This window comes from Ursus maritimus, unplaced genomic scaffold (assembly GCF_017311325.1).
Source record: "Ursus maritimus isolate PB19 unplaced genomic scaffold, ASM1731132v1 scaffold_37, whole genome shotgun sequence".
NCBI classification, from domain to species: Eukaryota; Metazoa; Chordata; class Mammalia; order Carnivora; family Ursidae; genus Ursus; species Ursus maritimus.
The window spans coordinates 230,456-250,003 of NW_024426341.1; the positions used below are offsets into that span (position 1 = coordinate 230,456).

The following is a 19,548-nucleotide window of genomic DNA, read 5'->3' on the forward strand; positions in this document are numbered from 1 at the left end:
TACAGTAGCTCTTTTAAAAAATTTTTAAAACTCCATACTGCTTTCCAGAGTGTCTGCATCAGTTTGCATTTCCACCAACAGTGTGAGAGGGTTCCCTTCTCTCTGCATCTGGCCTAACATCTATTGTTTCCTGAGTTGTTAATTTTAGCCATTCTGACTGCTGTGAGGTGGTATCTCGTTGTGGTTTTGATTTGTTTTTGCCTGATGATGAATGATGTAACCAGTTTTTAAGGTGTCTCTTAGCTGTTTACAATTGTGTCAAAACCCATAAGGTATCTAGGAAAAAACCTAACCAAAGAGGTAAAAGATCCGTACTCTGAAATGTGTAGAACACTTATGAAAGAAATTGAGGAAGGCACAAAGAGATGGAAAAACATTCCATGCTCATGGATTGGAAGAACAAATATTATTAAAATGTCTATGCCTCCCAAAGCAATCTACACATTCAAATTAGTCCTTATCAAAATACCACCAGCACTTCACACAGAGCTGGAACAAATAATCTAATATGTGTATGGAACCAGAAATGACCCCAAATGTTGAACACAATTTTTTATGTTTCTTTACACACAGGTCAGAAAGTGGCCATTCCAAAATGGAGCCCCAAGATGATTTGTCCCTGAGAAGCTGTGAATAGGAATTTCTGTGTACTATTTCTACATTTTTTATGGGAAAGGTAATATGATGTGTATGCATCCAAATCCTAAACACTGTTGGAGGGGGTTGGGCAGAGGTGGGAGGCACATAGAGTTAACACACACCAGGAGGACATGGTGTGCTGTGTTGTGTATATGTGACACTGTGTGTGTGTGTGTGTGTGTGTGTGTGTGTGTGTGTGCTCGTGTGGGTGAACATCTTTATGAGTGAGAGCAGTCCTTAGGGCAGGGATATACAGGGTCCTCTATTTCAAGATGACCGTTATAATACACAGGCCAAACTCAATCAACAGAAGATACTAAGGAGGGATTTTCAATGGACAAGATGCTGATTGCAACCAGATAACAAAATGCAAGAGGTACACAGTGTGGAAAAGGAACTCCCTGTGTCTTGAACTTTAATCAGTTATGAGGTCACATGATTCTACAAAATTCACTGCCACGACATCTCTCTCATCACTCTTGTCCATTTCCCTCAACACACAGGCTTCCTTCTGAGCCTCAATTTTCTGACCAAATTACTTGTTCAGGGCCTTTCCACCAGCCTTTCCCTCTACCAGAAAGACCTCCCTTCTTCCACCCACTCTTTCATGAGGTCTCCTTTCAAATGTTGCCTTCTTAGCCAACTTTGACTGAACACCCAACATAACACCTGACACATTCTCTCCCTTAAGCTGCTTCTGTTCTGTTCATATCATCTCTCCCCATCTCATGATTATTTAATCTTTATATATGCATCTACCCTATCGCCATCATTGAATTGTAGGGACATTTGCCTTTCGGCACTCTATGACCAGGGTTTCCAAAACATGTTTGAGGCTCCACATATTCCTCAAATGCATGAAATAACTTCTTACTGACACTGTAAAGTACCTCACCTTTTGGGGAACATCTGATGTTGCAATGAAAATTCCTAATCAGAGAGGAACTGGAGATCCTCTCAAGGAGCCTGAATCTATTCACAAAATATTGTAATTAGTTTCTTGACTGGAAAATAGAAATTGTGGCACTTTCACAATGTGAGCAATGACAATTTGTTTGAAAATTAGTTGTGCTATTTCTCCCTATGCTGCTAGTCACTTCCAACACATGGAGTCAGGGAACTATACAGGAATTTCAGAGTTTCAGCTTCTGGGATTTTCAGAGAAACCAGAACTGCAGCCCCTCCTATTTGGGCTTTTCCTCTCCATGTACCTGATTACTGTGTTTGGAAACCTGCTCATCATTCTGGCCATCAGCTCAGACTCCCACCTCCAGACCCCCATGTACTTCTTCCTGGCCAACCTGTCTTTTGCTGACATCTGTTTCACCTCCACCACCATCCCCAAGATGCTGCTGAACATCCAGACTCAGAGTAAAGCCATAACCTTTGCAGGCTGCATCACACAGATGTATTTTTTCATACTGTTTACAGGATTAGACATGTTCCTCCTGACTGTGATGGCTTATGACCGCTTTGTAGCCATCTGTCAGCCCCTGCATTACATGGTCATCATGAACCCCTGGCTTTGTGGACTGATGGTTCTGGTATGCTGGGTCCTGAGTGTCTTGGATTCCTTGTTACACACTTCCATGGCATTGCGGCTGTCCTTCTGCACAGAGGTGGAAATTCCCCACTTTTTCTGTGAACTCATTCAGGTGATAAAACTTTCCTGTTCTGACACCTTTCTCAATAATATGGTGATGTATTTTGCAGGTATGTTGCTGGCTGTTGGTCCCTTCATTGGGATCCTTTACTCTTACTCTAAGATAGTTTCCTCCATCCTTGGGATCTCATCAGCTCAGGGCAAGTATAAAGCATTTTCCACCTGTGCATCTCATCTCTCGGTTGTCTCCTTATTTTATTGTACGAGCCTAGGAGTTTATTTTAGCTCTGCTGCTACCCAGAGCTCCCACGCAAGTGCAGTGGCCTCAGTGTTGTACACGGTGGTCACGCCCATGCTGAACCCCTTCATCTACAGCCTAAGGAACAGAGAAATAAAGGAGGCTCTGATGAGATTTTCTGGGATGGCAGCTCTAAAAGGGACAATCCCCCAAAGCTGAAGAAGTGCCCACGATTCCTGGGCCCAAAGCCTGATCCAAAATTTGAGATGCTTTGATCATTGTGGAAGTGGACATACCTCTTTTATTTTTTTCCAGGAATTTCTATTTTTTCCCCTCTCAGCATAATTTACATAACTCACTTGAACCTTTGTGATAACTCTGACATCCAAGAGATTTTCCCTTTGTCATTTTCCTACTCTCTCAGTGTCATTCCTAATCTCAGATGTGAACTATTTGGACAGTCTCGCTTATCCTAAGGATTATATGACTCTATTAACAATAATTTCTTCTCAAAGAAAATATTTCATACGGACAATTTTTTTTCTTTTGTGTGACTAAATAACACACCTATGGAAAATCTACTCTTGGCCACCACAGCTGTTTATGTAAGTTTATAACAGAGAACAATCTGAGACCATGTGCTTCACTCTTGTGAGCATCATTCCTTTGTATCTCACTACCTTCCCTGCTCTTCCTGGGAATGCAGACTTTGGCGTACTTGTGGTTATAGCTAATATCAGGAATTTTCTACATGTAGGATCTTGCCCTGTTATGCAGCTTGTGTCCAGTATGCCTACCATAGTCACTGCAAAAAATAAATAAATAAATAAATAAATAAATAAATAATAATAATAATAAAATAGATGTCTCCAAGTGCAATCTACCGATAAAGACAAATATGAATAAAATAGAGTAACAATATATGGCCTTAGAATCGACCTTTGCTTTAAGTACAATAAGGCAAATATTAACATACACATTTATTGCTATGTAAAATATTTCTTTCTCAGGTGCTTCATGTATTCGTTGACTTATGGTATATCAAAGTCCATTTGTAAAGTGTATTCATTAAGATGAAAAACTTGGCATGTTTGGGTGTTCTATTAAATTACTTTCTGGATTCTGGTTAAAATTTTCCAGTGCTACGGACAAATATGATTTCTTCCATTTCTCTAAATGAGGAATCTCCTACTATTCAAAATTTTGCCATAACCTCTAAAGGGTCAGTGAATGAACATTATCAGTATCACCCATTATATATGATCCTCATAACCACAGGAGAACTCACCAGCAAGCTTGGATCCTGTCCAGGATGTGATTCAGAGTCACAGGTTCTGTGCACACATGCATGTCCTTCCAACCTTTCCATGTTACCTCAGAGGGGTTTCAATGGAGTCGTTTTTATAATACAGTTACATGTGATAAACTTGAAGAACAGAGTCATCTTGAAAGCTAATTTCAAGTGTCAGAACAAACGCCTAATAAAAAGAATCAGATTATTACCAATGTCATGTGCTCTGCCTGATTTGATTACTATATCACTTAGCTATTGCTGCATACAAAACATCCTAAAATAAAATGGCTTAGGATTGGGGTGTCTGGTGATTCAGTTGGTTAAGCATCTGCCATTGGCTCAGATCATGATTCAGGTGTCCAGGAATCTAGCCTCTTATCAAAATCCTTGCTCAATGGTGACTCTGCTTCTCCCTCTCCTTCTGTCCCCATCCCGCCACTAATGCTTTCTGCCTAGGTTGCTCTCTCTCTCTCATTCATGTAAATAAATAAAATCTTAAAAAAAATGGCTAGTATACTGTCTTTATTATCAAAGGGATTGTAGGGTAGGCAGTTGTTCTGATCTCTGCCGGACTCCTCATGAGTCTGAACTCAGTTGTGACTCTCTACCTTGTGTTTCTAAGGCTGATCTATGAGGTGTGTGTCTGTAGAGCTCTTCTGTCTTGGGCCAATTTATGTCATTTTACTTCTTTCATATATGTAGGTAATCTAACTACAAAATAAATGTTTCTCAAATGTGAATTGTCTTACTTTAATTCCACTATTTTAGCATCCACACGTGACCGAAGGTTTTCCACAGTTGGAAGAGAGCTCTCCCACCCCGATAGGTGTGACCCAGCTACCTGTGCTCCAGATCTGACCCTGAGTCATGCACCCCTTGAATTTTTAAATTCTAATTATATTATTGGAGCATTACTGCATGTGATAAATCGTACATATTTAAAGTGTACAACTTTGGGAATTGAAAGAGCCATCGAAAAATCATGGGTACGTGCTGCATAATTCCATTTCCATAGAACTCAAGAAGGTGCACAGTAAGCTCTCACTACTTCATTGTGCAATTGTTAGGGTGTAATCCCTCAAGCCTTCGTTATCTTCTAAAGGCAATGTGCAATCATAAACCTAACTTCCAGGGATGTTTTAAGGCAAGATGAAATGTGTGAAAATAATTTGGTGGGTCCAAAGAATGTTCAAGACTAGGTGTTGTGTGTAAGTAAATGTATGTATATTCATGTACATTTTTATTTCAAGAAAACAAACTCTTTACAATTTAATGGAACTTATGTAAATTATTTGAATTTCATTCCACTGTTCTTACTTTCATAATTAACACTTGCTTTCCTTCCTTGTTAGAAGACTAATATAACAAAATAAAAATTATTAAAAAAGAAAAAGAAGAGCTATCTTGCAAACCTTCAATGGAGAGTCAGCTACCTGTGCTCTAGATCCTACCCTTATACATGTGCCATAGATATTTTCCCACTTAATTCAATATTGGGATATAATGACACACAATAAACTGCATATTTAAAGGGTAGAATTTGATGAATTAATGGAGCTACCCCAAAATGAAGAGCACCTAGAGCAAGTTTCCATGTATGTATAATTAAGACTGTTGCATAAACTTGAACTGTTTTGTTAGGTAATTGTTTAACATTTCAAATCCATGTGCCATAGATATTTTCCCACTTAATTCAATATTGGAATATAATGACACACAATAAACTGCATATTTAAAGGGTAGAATTTGATGAATTAATGGAGCTACCCCAAAATGAAGAGCACCTAGAGCAAGTTTCCATGTATGTATAATTAAGACTGTTGCATAAACTTGAACTGTTTTGTTAGGTAATTGTTTAACATTTCAAATCCCTGAGCCTCTTTTCTTATTTATGAAGGCAATGTGCAATGCTAAACAGAAAATCATATGAATGTTGTAAGAAAAGAATGAAATGGGTAGAAATCAATTTTTTACTCCAAAGAAAATAGTCAAGTGTAGTGATTGTGGGAAGAATGAATGTTTAATCAACATGAAAGAAAAGGATGCAGAAAAAAACAAAAAACATAAAAAAGAAATATAGGCGCAAAATTGTAAATGACAATGGATGACCTTAATTCAGATCATGAGTTTCTTTCCTATGTCAGTGTCTCAAAGGCCTCGTAGTCAGACCACATGTACATTTAAGGCAGGAGGAATTCATTGTACCAGCTGATGGGACAGAATATCTCCAAATAGATTAAGTTTTTTATCTACTTAATGTGGGTTCTGTATTGCAAATTGCCCTTATCCAAATGAAGCTATGAGTGAATTGGAAGACCTAAAATCTGTTTCCTCAAATAATTTTATTGACTATGTGTATATGAGATATGAGATTCCTCTTGCCACTGTAAAATATCCCCACAGTAGTTGCTTAAATATATATATGTATTTAAGGGAAGACATATATCTTACTTTTCTGGAGAAGAAGCATGGAAGGAATCTCATCAGGCTAATAGCAAGATGTCTGCAGGGCTGAGTTCCTTCCAACTCCAATCTCTCCTGCTGGCTGCCTGCATTCATTGCTCATGGATTTTCCTCAACCTTCAGAGCCAGTATGTCCTACTCTCTAACACCAACTCATTTATCCCCTTCCTGAACATTCAGAGGACTATTGTGATTATCTTTGTCAACCTGGACACTCATGGCTAATCTCTTTATCGTAATGACAGTTGATTACCAACCCTGTACAATCTGCTACCTTAACTCGTCTTTGTTATAACAAGTAACACATTAAAGGCCCTGGATATTAGGACCCGGTAATATTTGCGAGGGCGGTATCCTGCATACTACAAAGTCTTTTTCATATGTGTATTATTTTAGTCACTTATAAAAGCAATAAACACAGACTTTACACAGCTTGAAGAATGAGTGAATACAGGTTTCCATCATAATTGCATGCAATGGCCATGTCTGGTTCAAAAGACATAAAACTCCCTACACCTATCTCTAACCCAGACTCACAGCTTTGCTGATAAAGAGTGATCCACATACCAAGATCCGCACATCAACATCTCCCAGGAGCTTGTTGGAAGAACAGACTGCCTGGGCCACCCTGGACCTATGATAAGATCCTGCATTTATAACGGGATCTGTGTGGATTCACAGGCAAAGATTGGAGAGATACTGGTCTAGATGGGTTTGGCAAGTTTTATGGTTGACATTTGTGGTAGGATAATAATAATGATAATATTTTGGGAGTGCTCTCCTTTGGATTGGAAGTGTTCAGCAGCTTCCCTTCAGACATTGCCAGACATCCCCAGGGACCTGGTTGAGAACCACAAGCCCAGATCTTGAGAGCTGGAAGTGTCCTGACAAAATGACACTCAAGGCCCACAATATATGCATATATTCAATGTGGACAGATTACTAGACACCACCAAGCACCATTTCTACAATGTAGATTGGCATTCATTAATGTACTTCACTTACTCAGGGATAAGATTTTTATAAAAATTAATCAAACAATCCCTGTGAGATACAAGCTCATGTTATACTACATAAAATGACCTAAACACGTCTGTTAAAATTACAACCATTTTATGACAAAGGGCTAAGTGACAGCTCTTTACTTGCTATAAAGTGGGAAATTCCTAACTGTAATGGCAAATGTATCTTGAAGCCAATGTGTGTAGTGGTCAAGACTTATTATCAGAACTCACTTCTCTGCCTTATTGAAAAGAAGAATAGACCTTGTCTGGAGACAGCCGGGCAGGGTCCCCACCACATGTCAATGCTTTGAAGATAAAGAGACCTAATCCAGGTGGCTACAGGGTCACAGACTTGGAGAAAATTATAACTTGGAGCTGAGGTAAGATGCTAGGAGATTCACATGCCAGGAAGGGACAAGTTCAGGGAAAAGGACATTAAAAAAAAGAAAAGAAAAGGAAAGAAAAGAAAACTTGATTTCACCTGACCTCTAACCTAGTCTTTTGGGAACTAAGATTCATTAGGAAAATATCCTTTCTGTCCAGAGGACTTCTTCACTTGGGAATCATGTGCATAGAAGCTGGAGTCACAAGAGGGAAATGTGCTAATGAGCAAACACAGGGAGCTGTAAATACCTCCTAGTCCCCAGCCCATCAGCCTGTGCAACCTTGGATGGGAAGGGCCGTGCATTTTGTCTGTTTTTTCCAAGTCCTAATTTTGACTGGGGGCCAATGCTTCACTCCATCCTGCTGTCTCGGCTGAGGTCAGAGCTTTAGTCTCTATCATCTGCTGTCCAGGGAGGAATTCAGACTTCCACAGACACCTTCCTGTCACACACCCAGCCAGGTGAGTCCAACACCCCAGTGGCTCATGGATGACAGGGTCAGAGAGAATGGAAGCCAAGAACATTGACCCATCACCACCGGAGAGCCAATTCAACTTAGCCCAGAGCAAGTGTTCCCTCTGTTTGTTGGTTTGCTTGATTAAATAATTAATGTAATATTAGCACTAATGTCAATTTCACCGAGTGACTGCTACTCACAGGTTTGATGGTCTTTAGTATTCTTTATTATTAAACTGCTTTATAGCGATGCTAGAAAAAGTATGTTGAGCTTGTTACACTCATTGTGTGGTTCTGATTGGGTGTGATTTTGTCCCCTGGGGGGGTCACTGATCACTGTCTGGAGCCAGCTTTTCCTGTCGTATTGGAGAGGGGTGCATGGAGACAGGAATGTCTAAACATCCTACAATGCACAGGACACCCCACACCCCAGGGAAGGCTCTGGCCAGAATGTCCATGGCGCAGAGACAGAGAAGCCCTGGGGTGAAGACCATCAGTATTTGGAGCACAGCTGCCTTCAGCTTCTGCCTTCACCCTTGTAACACTTACTTCCTGCAGCAAATTCACAGTAACCCCTTGGCTACCTGTTTAAAAGTTTTAACCACAGTGGTACCTGGGTGGCAAAGGTGGTTAAGGATCTGCCTTCAGCTCAGGTCATGATCTCTAGGTTCTGGATCAAGCCCCACAGAGGGCTTTCAGCTCAGCAGGGAGTCTGCTTCTCCCTTTCCCTCTGCCTCTCCACCTGCCTGTGCTCTCTCTGTCTCTCTCTCTCTCAAGTGAATAAATGAGATCTTGAAAATAAAATAAGTTTCAACCACAAACAATATAACAGCTCTGTAAGGTTACCCCCCCCCCCAGGCTGCTGGTGATCGAGATGTTTCTTGTTTTCTTAAAGTGTCCTTGTGGTTCAACCAACCTCATATATTTGATGGCTATTCTGATTGGCCTTTATCATTATATGACTATATGTTATTTTCTCTCTCTTTCTCTTTTATTTTTAAAACATTATCAGTATTTCAAATGATTTCCTCAGATCATTGTTTTTCAATTGACATTTGGAACATATTTAGACCATATATAACTTTATATTTTATGTAAATATATCTACCTTCTTTCTTCTGAGTTTCTTGCTTTCTTCAGTGGTTTTGCCCACCTGTAATTTTTATATGTAGTTTTGTTGCTATTCTACTGTATTGTCTGGTTACTCTTACCCTGATGTCATAAGCCCTCTGGGATTTTTTGTAAGATCTGAGGGAGGGGACAGGTTTCATATTCTTGCAGACAGATATCCCTTTATGCCAGCATTTATTGAGAAATTCAACCTTTTCCAACAAAACTGAAATACAGCCTTCCCATGTGTCCTATACATTGAAACCTAATTTCTAACTCATTTAACAAATAAATACTGAGTATGCAAGGAACATTATATATTATATTTTTTGTGTCTAGGACTTTGACAGTTGAATTATTGATCCATGTTGATATCATTAATGATTGCTATTTTATATGCTATTTTAGTTCATTTTTGTTTTTCATGCAATTTTACCTATAACAGGTGTTTTTTTTTAAGATTTTATTTATTTATTTGACAGAGATAGAGACAGCCAGCGAGAGAGGGAACACAAGCTGGGGGAGTGGGAGAGGAAGAAGCAGGCTCCTAGCAGAAAAGCCTGATGTGGGGCTCAATCCCAGAACACCAGGATCACACCCTGAGCCGAAGGCAGACTCTCAACGACTGTGCCACCCAGGCGCCCCTGTAACAGGTGTTTTGAACCACCCAATTTACATTCTCACCTGGTTTTGTAACTCCCTCATTCTGTTCAACCTATACCTATCCATATTCTTAGGGCTTTTTTATTAAAAACATATATTCACAAAACTGGGTGAAAACAAAAACAAAAACAAAAGGAAGTGAAGTCCCTGCACTTTTAATTCATGAATCATAACAGTGAGGACAGAGCACAATGTAATAAATATGTATATGAAACAATATCCACAGACAGAGTGATATGAACTAATTATTGAGTACAAAAAGATAGAATTGTCATGGTGTGGGCAGTATTATAGAGCATGGCCTGTGGACCACTTTGCACATTGGGTGAAATCCAGAATGAGGATTAGAGTGTGCCCACTGGGTTTGTAAAAGAGAGATCAATACCCAAAGGTCAAGAATATCAATAAAAGATGCCACATAGAGAAGGGAGAAAGGGACTAACCTCATCCCTATCAGACCACATAGAATGAATTGGTAAAAAATGATGCAGGACGTACAGAAAAAATGTCTTCCATGCTTGATATAAAAATGCCCAACTTTTGTTGTTTGTGGACATTTCCTTTTGTGAAGTGTTCTTTAACCCATTTGTCAATTTTTGGGATATCTATATCTATACCTATATCTATATCCAAATATTTAAATATATTATTTGCCCATGGGAGGCTTAAGAATTGCCAATTCTGCATTTTGCAGAGGAAAGGTCACTGATCTGACCTACATGTGTTGGATCCATTCCTGGTATAATCAAGATGTAGGGGAGAGAAAGACAGGGGAATAACAACCCAGGAGAGGATGGTGTCTTACATTTGTGTGACTGTGGTGTGTAAGCAGTCCCCACAACAGGGTGCCAGGACTCATAAATCCCAAGGTGACACAACACAGGGAGCAGAACTCGATCAAGAGAGGCCACTAAGAATGAGATATGGTTCAATTCATGGGATGCCTTTGTAACACAATGAACGCAGAGGGAGAGGAAGTGTGGACAAGGAAGTCCCTGTGCCTTGAGGGTTCAGAGGTAGAAGAGAGGCCACTTCCCTCCTCAGCATGTCTGACAGTGTCTCTCCTCAGTCTCCCTCCTGCTCATTCCCCTTGCAGCACTGACTTTGTTTCTTTGAATTGAACCTTGGAAACAGGTATCTTCCTCGGGGCCTTTGCACTGGTCATTCCCTCTGCGGGGCACGCATTTCCCCCATAATCCTTGATCTGTTTCCATCTCTTACTTGTGATTTCTGTTCCAATGTCACCTTGTTCACAGAATTGGCCTAAATACCCATGAAAATAGCATGCCGTATTCACTCTCTGCTTTATCCCTATTTTCCTTTTCTTCATACCACCTGCCATGATCTGAAATGCTATTGATTTTCTTATTTGTTAATGTATTCTGTCTCCATTATTGAATGTTAGGGACTTTTTTTCTCTACCATCCTATATTCTCCTTGCCTAGATGATGGCAGGACTTGAGCAGGACTTAATTTGTATTTCTGGAATTTGATATAATTTTTATTTAAAAGTGTGGAATACATGGCCTTTTGCAAAAAAAAAGTTATTAGAATAAAAATATCATAACGATGTTGGTGCACGCGATCCCCTGAAATGGACCATATCCATGCACAAAATAGTACAATGAAAGGACTACAACATTGAAAATGTAGTATTTTAAATCTGTGAGTAATACAAGTGTGTGTAAATTAATCATGCTATTTGCCTCTGTCCATGAAGTCACTCTACCACATGGAACCAGGCAATGATACACGAATTTCAGAATTTCTTCTTCTGGGACTATCAGAGGAACCAGAACTGCAGCCCCTCTTATCTGGGCTTTTCCTCTCCATGTACCTGATCACTGTGTTTGGAAACCTGCTCATCATCCTGGATGTCGGCTCAGATTCCCACCTCCAAACCCCCATGTACTTCTTCCTCCCCAACCTGTCCCTTGTAGACATTTGTTCCACCTCCACCACCATCTCCGAGATGCTAATGAACATACAGACAGAGAGCAAAGTCATAACCTATGCTGGGTGCATTACTCAGATTTATTTTTTCATAGTCTTTGCCGTGTTGGACGTCTTTCTCCTGGCTGTGATGGCTTATGACCACTTTGTGGCCATCTGTCACCCCCTGCACTACATGGTCATTATGAACCCTCGGCTCTGTGGACTGCTTCTTCTGGTGTCCTGGGTCATCTGTATCCTGCATTCCTTGTTACAAAGTTTAATGGCGCTGCGGCTGTCCTTCTGTACAGAGGTGGAACTCCCCCACTTTTTCTGTGAACTCAATCAGATGATCCAACTTGCCTGTTCTGATACCTTTCTTAATAACATGGTGATGTATTTTGCATCTGTGCTTCTGGGTGGTGGGGCTTTTGCTGGGATTCTTTACTCTTATTCTAAGATTGTTTCCTCCATACGTGGAATATCGTCAGCTCAGGGCAAGTATAAAGCATTTTCCACCTGTACATCTCACCTCTCAGTTGTCTCATTTTATTGTACGATGCTTGGTGTGTACCTGAGCTCTGCTGCTACCCAGAGCTCCCACGCAAGTGCCGTGGCCTCGGTGATGTACACGGTGGTCACCCCCATGCTGAACCCCTTCATCTACAGCCTGAGGAACAGAGACATAAAGAGGGCTCTGAAAGCATTCTTTGTGACAGAGATGCAACGTGGCCAATTGTCATAGGACAGAACAAGTTCCGAACATTGCTTAATCTCAGTTTCCTGAGCAAAATTTTATTGGATAAATGTTTGTATTCAACTTCTAATGCTAATGTAGGATGACTGTGTTAGTGCTTAAGACACATTTATGCTCTGAAAAGTCACAGAGTCAAAAGTCTGAAATGGTTCTCATTGGGCTAAAAAGACGTCTGCAAGACTTGGTTCATTCTGGAAGCTACAGGGAAGAATTTATTTACTTTTTTATTCCAAGATAATAAAATAGTGCAAAAAAATTCTAAATGTATTTCTTACTATTAACAAATGCGTCACAATAAGGGACCAAATGACGGCTCTTAATTTACAAGTATGAAATTCCTAATCATTTGGCAAATCTCTCATAAAGCTGAGGAATGTCTTGTTCAAGTTTTTTGTTTGCTTGTTTTTTAAGATTTTATTTATTTGTCAGAGAAAGAGAGAGAACACTCACAAGTAGGGGGAGCGGCAGGAAAGGGAGAAGCAAACTCCACCCTGAGCAAGGAGCCTGATGTGGGACTTTATCCCAGAATCCTGGGAGCATGACCTGAGCCGAAGGCCGACCGACCGAGCCACCCAGGCATCCAAGGCTCAAGGATTATATCAAAACACTTAGTTCTCCTTGTTGAAAAGGAAAACAGTGATATTCTGTAGACAGCGGGGCTGTGTGTCCACTGCAAGCCAGCATTTTGGAGATCCAAGAGATCTAATCCAGACAGATTGCTCAGTCCCAGACTTTGGAAAAAAGTTGAAGTCAGGGTTGGATAAGGTGCTGGAAGGTCCGACCTCTGGTAGCAGCAGAGCTCCTGAGGACAGGGTAACTGACTCTGGATTCACTTGGTTATAAGCTGGTCTGTTGGGAACACGGACTCTCCAGGAAACATTTCCTTTGTCCACACCAGTGTCCCATGGGGAAATCATGTGCTTAGGGGTTGGGGGAACAGGAGGGAGATGTGCCTCATGAACAGACAGAGGAAGCTCTATATATCTCCTGTGTGGCAATCCCACTGCCTGTGCCACCTTGGGCTGGATGGGACCTGGGTTTTGCTTCCGGAGTCCTAAGCTTGGCCGGGAGACTGACAGCAGCCTCCTTCCTGCCGTCTTGTGTGGGGATGGAGTTTAGTCACCAACATCCCCACCCAGGAGGAATTCAGACTGCCACATGGAGACTCCTCCTTCAGAGTTCCCATGAAGGTGAGTCCAAGAGCCCGGCAAGTCCTGCAGGAAACAGTCTGACACAATCTAAGCCAGGGGCATTGACCTGAGGTCACCTGACAGCCAACAACCTAGCCCAGAACCCAGAGATCTCTATGGTTATTTGCTTGCCTGATGAGCTCATTAATGGAGTCATTGATGATGTTAAAGAACGAAGTGAACTTTGAGGTCAGCAGTACATGGGTGATTGCTGACAATGAAGTGAAGGGATGGGAGGCATAAAGTATTTCCAGTAAAAGTAGAACAAACCAGTGAGGGTTGGAATTAAACAGAGTAGGAATATTAGGGCTGGAGGGATGTCCAGTGAAGTCAGGGCATTTCTTTTTTGTCTTTAAATTGGGGCATATTGGACTCTGTTTCCATACTGATGAGAAAGACCTAGACTGATTTATTGCTTGGAGATAGGACCTTACAACAGTAATTCATGAGACATACATTTGCACAGGGTCCCATGTACTCTGGGTATTCACATGAAAACAATGATCTGAGAATGAAAACTATATGAAGGAGCTTTTCTTTGCAATGATTTCATTACCCGGGGAGCTGAATATATTTATGGATTAGTTATTCCTTGGTTTTCTGTATTGTACACTGTCTCTACCAGGTCTTTCCATTTGTACAGTGGAGTCGGGGGGGGTATTCCTGTTGTGGATTGCATTCTTTCAAACAAGGAATTCGAGGAGGGTTTTGTGCTTGTTTTACCAACGTAGCTGTTTGCATTGAGTTCCAGTGTGTATGTATAGACGTGTATGTGGGGAATTGTGCTCATTAGTAGTGTGGGCTCAAATCTGTTCCTAGGTTGTATGGTGTTCCCTATATTGCTTTTTTATATTATCCATCCGGAAACATTGAGCTGTCTCTAATATTCTTCATTTGCCAGTCCTCGCAATAAACAAAAATGAAAATAAATGGCATTTTGTACATTGAGTGCTAAGAAATCACCTCGATACGTATTTCCTGCTTGTTTCTGCATCTCTGTTATTCCCCAGGGTCCTTTTGTCTCTGTGTGATGAGATCCATTTCTAACAGTTGCATCATCTTTGACCATCATCTCTTCTTTCCATTTGACTCAAGATTGCCTGTACCTTCATAAGCATATTTGATTCCATATAGCTTTATGTAAGACGAAATTATCACTTAAAGAGTGCCTGCTCCCCGATTGTAAAGATCATTCTCTCATATGTCTTTTATGCCAAGTCTTTGGTCATTTAATCTGGAATTAGTGACCCATCTTGATAGCACTGAATTATTATTTTATGTCTTCATATACATTAGTTTTAGATTCTCATGTAATTTTGTTTCACACAGTTGTTTTGGAACACTATACCTGGTGAAGTGTAGTAAGGAGGGCACATATTGCATGGAGCACTGGGTGTTATAAGCAAACAATGAATCATGGAACACTACATCAAAAACTAAAGATGTACTGTATGGTGACTAACATAACTTAATAAAAATTTAAAAAATATTCAGAGATCATTATATTAAATATCTGGTTCTCCACTGGAGGAAATATTGTTCCCCAGGGTGGTACTGAGGATTTTGGAGTCACATAGGAGGTGTCAGGAGAGGCCAGGGATGCTCTAAACATCCTACAAAGCCCAGGACACAGGCCACCACAGAGAACAGTCTGGACCAGAATGTCAATAGTGTCAATGTTGAGAATTTCTGAGCTGAAGAAAAAAAAATTTTTTTTTAAGATTTAATTTATTTATCTATTTAACAGACAGAGAGACAGCCAGCGAGAGAGGTAATACAAGCAGGGGGAGTGGGAGAGAGGAAGAAGCAAGCTCCTAGTGGAGGAGCCCGATGTGGTGCTGGATCCCAGGACCCTGGGATCATGCCCTGAGCCAGGGGCAGACACTTAAAAACTGAGCCACTCAGGCGCCCCAGAATGTGTGTATTTTCATATTAATAGCTGTCTTTACATTGTTTTCCCAACATTGTAACAGTTCACGTTTCTGCCAGCAAAATTAGAGGAACTTCCTTTTGCTATCTTTTCAAAAATTCTAACCAAATCAACACTGGAGATCTTTACATTGTCTCATAGGCTGATGAGTGTGCAATAGATTTCTTGTTGTTTTCTTAAAGCAAGCAAATATTTATGTACTTGATCCCCAGGTTCATTGTTAGCTGCCTATTATTATTATATGTCCATAAACTCTATGCCTATTCTTCAGCTAGTGCTATTTCAATGCAGTTGACAGAATATTGTTTATTGACTTTTGGTTGGATATATTGTCCATAAAATGTTTTAAATTTTATGTAGATAAATATGTCTGTCCATGGGAAGCTTGCTAATTGGAATATCAGGTAGCATTTTATATTGTTTAGGGGAATGATCAGTGATCAGGACAGCCTGAGTTACTGCTGCTCCAGGTTCATCCTTCGGCCAGGGATGGGGAGTTATGGTAACAATACAGCCCAGGGGAGACAGTTAAGATGGCTGAGGAGTAGGGGACCCCTTTTTCAGCCGGTCCCCCGAGTCAAGCTGGATAGGTACCAGACCAGCCTAAATAACCATGGAATCAGCCTGAGACACAGGAAGATACATCTAGATCTCTACAAATGAACATCTCCAGCACTGAGTATTGAGGTATGAAGCGGGGAGCCGTGAAACCGCTCACAGATATTGGAAGATAAACGGAAGGGGGAGGGAGCCGCCACGTTCGGGCGCCGGGAAGCGGCAGCCACCTGGCGGGGGAGCAGGCGGACTCATGGACAGCACCCGCAAGAGAGCGGACTGAGACTGGTGAGCCGGGAGCGCACGCCACCAGGCATCTTGTGGAACAACGGAATCCTGGTGTGCTCACGGGATCCAGACTGAGACTGGGAGCTCCCGGAGCACACGCGGGGCGGCTGGCAGCTGGCGGGCCACCTGCACGGGGGAGCGGGCGGACTCGCGGTCGGCACCCACGAAACAGCAGACTGACCCTGAACTGGGTGCCTGCGCCACCAGGCTTCTCACAGAACTCCAGCATCCCGGTGTGCTCACGGGATCCAGACTGAGACTGGGAGATCTGGGAGTGCATGGGGGCAGCTGGCGGCGTTAGAAACACCAAGGACAGAGACGCGCCGGCCCTGGAAGTGAGGGCAGGGACGCCGGGTGTGGGGCGCACATCCCGGGACGCTGCAGGGTTGAGCAGCACCAATAGAAACAGAGTTAACGTGGACAGAACATCAGTGGAGAACGGGCCGCAATCCCTCTGTTCTGTGACAGAGACTGAAATTCGGCCGCTGCTGCTCTGACTCTTAGAAGAGGCACAGCAGACCTCCAGATAGGCCGCCAGAGAACAAAAGCCTGGAAATACCGGCTCAGAGAGTGCCCATCCCCATCCCCCCTCGCAGGGGACACGGAGACTCTACCCAAACAGGGTTGCCTCAGTATCGGCGTGGCAGGACCCTCCCCCAGAACACAGAAGTCAGGCTGAAAAATCAAGAACCCACAACCCGGGGCACCTGGGTGGCGCAGTCATTGAGCGCCTGTCTCTGGCTTAGAGCGTGATCCCGGCATTCCGGAAAGGACTCCCTCATCGGGCTCCTCCGCTGGGAGCCTGCTTCTTCCTCTCCCACTCCCCTGCTTCTGTTCCCATTCTTGCTGACTGTCTGTCTCTCTCTCTCTCATATAAATAAATAAATAAATAAATAAAATCTTTAAAGAAGAAGCCCACATTCCTAAGATCCCTATAAAACAAGGGGCACGACCTGGGACCCAGTCAATAATTTGGGCTCTGGACAACCCTACAACCTCTCCTCATGAGGATGACAAGAAGGAGAAGCCCCCCCCCCCATCAAAGAAAAGACAGTGAGTCTGTGGCCTCTGCCACAGAAATAATGGATATGGATGTAACCAAAGTATCAGAAATGGAATTCAGAGTAACGATGGTCAAAATGATGAGTAGAATTGAAAAAACTATTAATGAAAAGGTTACTGAGAATATAGAATCCCTAAGGACATAAATGAGAGTGAATCTGACAGAAATTAAAAATTCTATTAGCCAAATGCAGGCAAAACTAGAGGCTCTGAAGGCCAGGGTCACAGAAGCAGAGGAACGGGTTAGTGAATTGGAGGATGGGTTAATAGAGGAAAAAATGAAAATAGAAGATGGTCTTAAAAAAATCCACGCCCACGAATGTAGGTTACGGGAGATTACTGACTCAATGAGACGATCGAATGTTAGAATCATGGGCATCCCCGAGTGGGTGGAGAAAAACAGAGGTCTAGAAGAGATATTTGAACAAATTGTAGCTGAAAAATTCCCTAATCTAGCAAGGGAAACAAACATTCGTATCCAAGAGGCAGAGAGGACCCCTCTCAAGCTCAACCACGGCAAACCTACGCCACGACACGTCATAGTGCATTTCGCAAATATTAGATCCAAGGATACAGTATTGAAAGCGGCCAGGGCAAAGAAATTTCTCACGTACCAAGGCAAAGGCATCAGAATTACATCAGACCTGTCTACACAGACCTGGAATGAGAGAATGGGTTGGGAGAGCATATTTAAAGCTCTTTCAGAGAAAAACATGCAGCCAAGGATCCTTTACCCAGCAAGGCTGTCATTCAGAATTGATGGAGAAATAAAGACATTTCAGAATCGTCAGTCACTAACCAATTTCGTAACCACGAAACCAGCTCTACAGAAGATATTATGGGGGATTCTATAAAAGTAAAAAGGCCCCAAGAGTGATACAGAACAGAAAGTCACAGCCAATACAAAAAATACTTTACTGGCAACATGGCATCAATAAAAGCATATCTCTCAGTACTCAGTCTTAATGTGAATGGCTTAAATTCTCCCAAAATGCCACAGGGTTGCAGATTGGATAAAAAGAAATGACCCATCCATTTGCTGTCTACAAGAGACTCATATGGAACCCAAAGATGCATTCAGACTGAGAGTAAGGGGATGGAGTACCATCTTTCACGCAAATGGACCTCAAAAGAAAGCTGGGGTAGCAATTCTCATATCAGATAAATTGGATTTTAAACTACAGACTATAGTTAGAGATGCAGAAGGGCACTATAGTATTCTTAAGGGAAGTATTCAACAAGTGGATATGACAATTATAAATATATATGCCCCCAACAGGGGAGCAGCAAGATACATAAGGCAACTCTTAACCAGAATAAAGAGACATATAAATAAAAATACATTAATAGTAGGGGACCTCAACACTCCACTCTCAGAAATAGACAGAACACCCTGGCAAAAACTAAGCAAAGAATCAAAGGCTTTGAATGCCATACTTGATGAGTTGGACCTCATAGATATATTATAGAACACTACACCCCAGAACCAAAGAATACTCATTCTATTCTAATGCTCATGGAACATTCTCAAGAATAGACCATGTTCTGGGACACAAAACAGGTCTCAGCCGATACCAAAAGATTGAAATTATCCCCTGCATATTCTCAGACCACACTGGCACTGGAGGAGATAATGCTAAGTGAAATAAGTCACGCAGAGAAAGACAACTATCATATGATTTCTCTCATCTATGGAGCATAAGAACTAGGATGATCGGTAGGGGAAGAAAGGGATAAAGAAAGGGGGGGTAATCAGAAGGGGGAATGAAACATGAGAGACTATGGACTATGAGAAACAAACTGAGGGCTTCAGAGGGGAGGCGGGGGGAATGGGATAGACCGGTGATGGGTCGTAAGGAGGGCACGTATGCATGGTGCACTGGGTGTTATAGGCAACTAATGAATCATCGAGCCTTTCATCGGATACCGGGGATGTACTGTATGTGACTAACATAATATAATAAAAAATCATTAAAAAAAA

The 19,548-nt window shown here is 41.7% G+C and overlaps 2 protein-coding genes across 2 annotated transcripts; both read left to right on the forward strand.

Annotated features, from left to right (window-relative positions):
* Nucleotides 1-1,736: 1,736 nt before the first annotated feature.
* On the forward strand, nt 1,737-2,699 carry LOC103681606 (olfactory receptor-like protein OLF4). Its single transcript, XM_008711180.2, has one exon. The coding sequence runs from the start codon at nt 1,746-1,748 to the stop codon at nt 2,697-2,699; it is 954 nt and encodes a 317-aa protein (XP_008709402.1). The 5' UTR covers nt 1,737-1,745.
* An 8,886-nt stretch (nt 2,700-11,585) lies between these two features.
* On the forward strand, nt 11,586-12,530 carry LOC103681605 (olfactory receptor-like protein OLF4). Its single transcript, XM_008711179.1, has one exon. It carries the CDS (start codon nt 11,586-11,588, stop codon nt 12,528-12,530), a length of 945 nt encoding a protein of 314 aa, XP_008709401.1.
* Nucleotides 12,531-19,548: the final 7,018 nt, after the last annotated feature.

What these genes read in the sequence shown, in the direction of transcription:
- LOC103681606 (XM_008711180.2), top strand. Translation starts at nt 1,746, where the DNA reads ATGGAGTCAGGGAACTATACAGGAATTTCAGAGTTTCAGCTTCTGGGA.
- LOC103681605 (XM_008711179.1), top strand. Translation starts at nt 11,586, where the DNA reads ATGGAACCAGGCAATGATACACGAATTTCAGAATTTCTTCTTCTGGGA.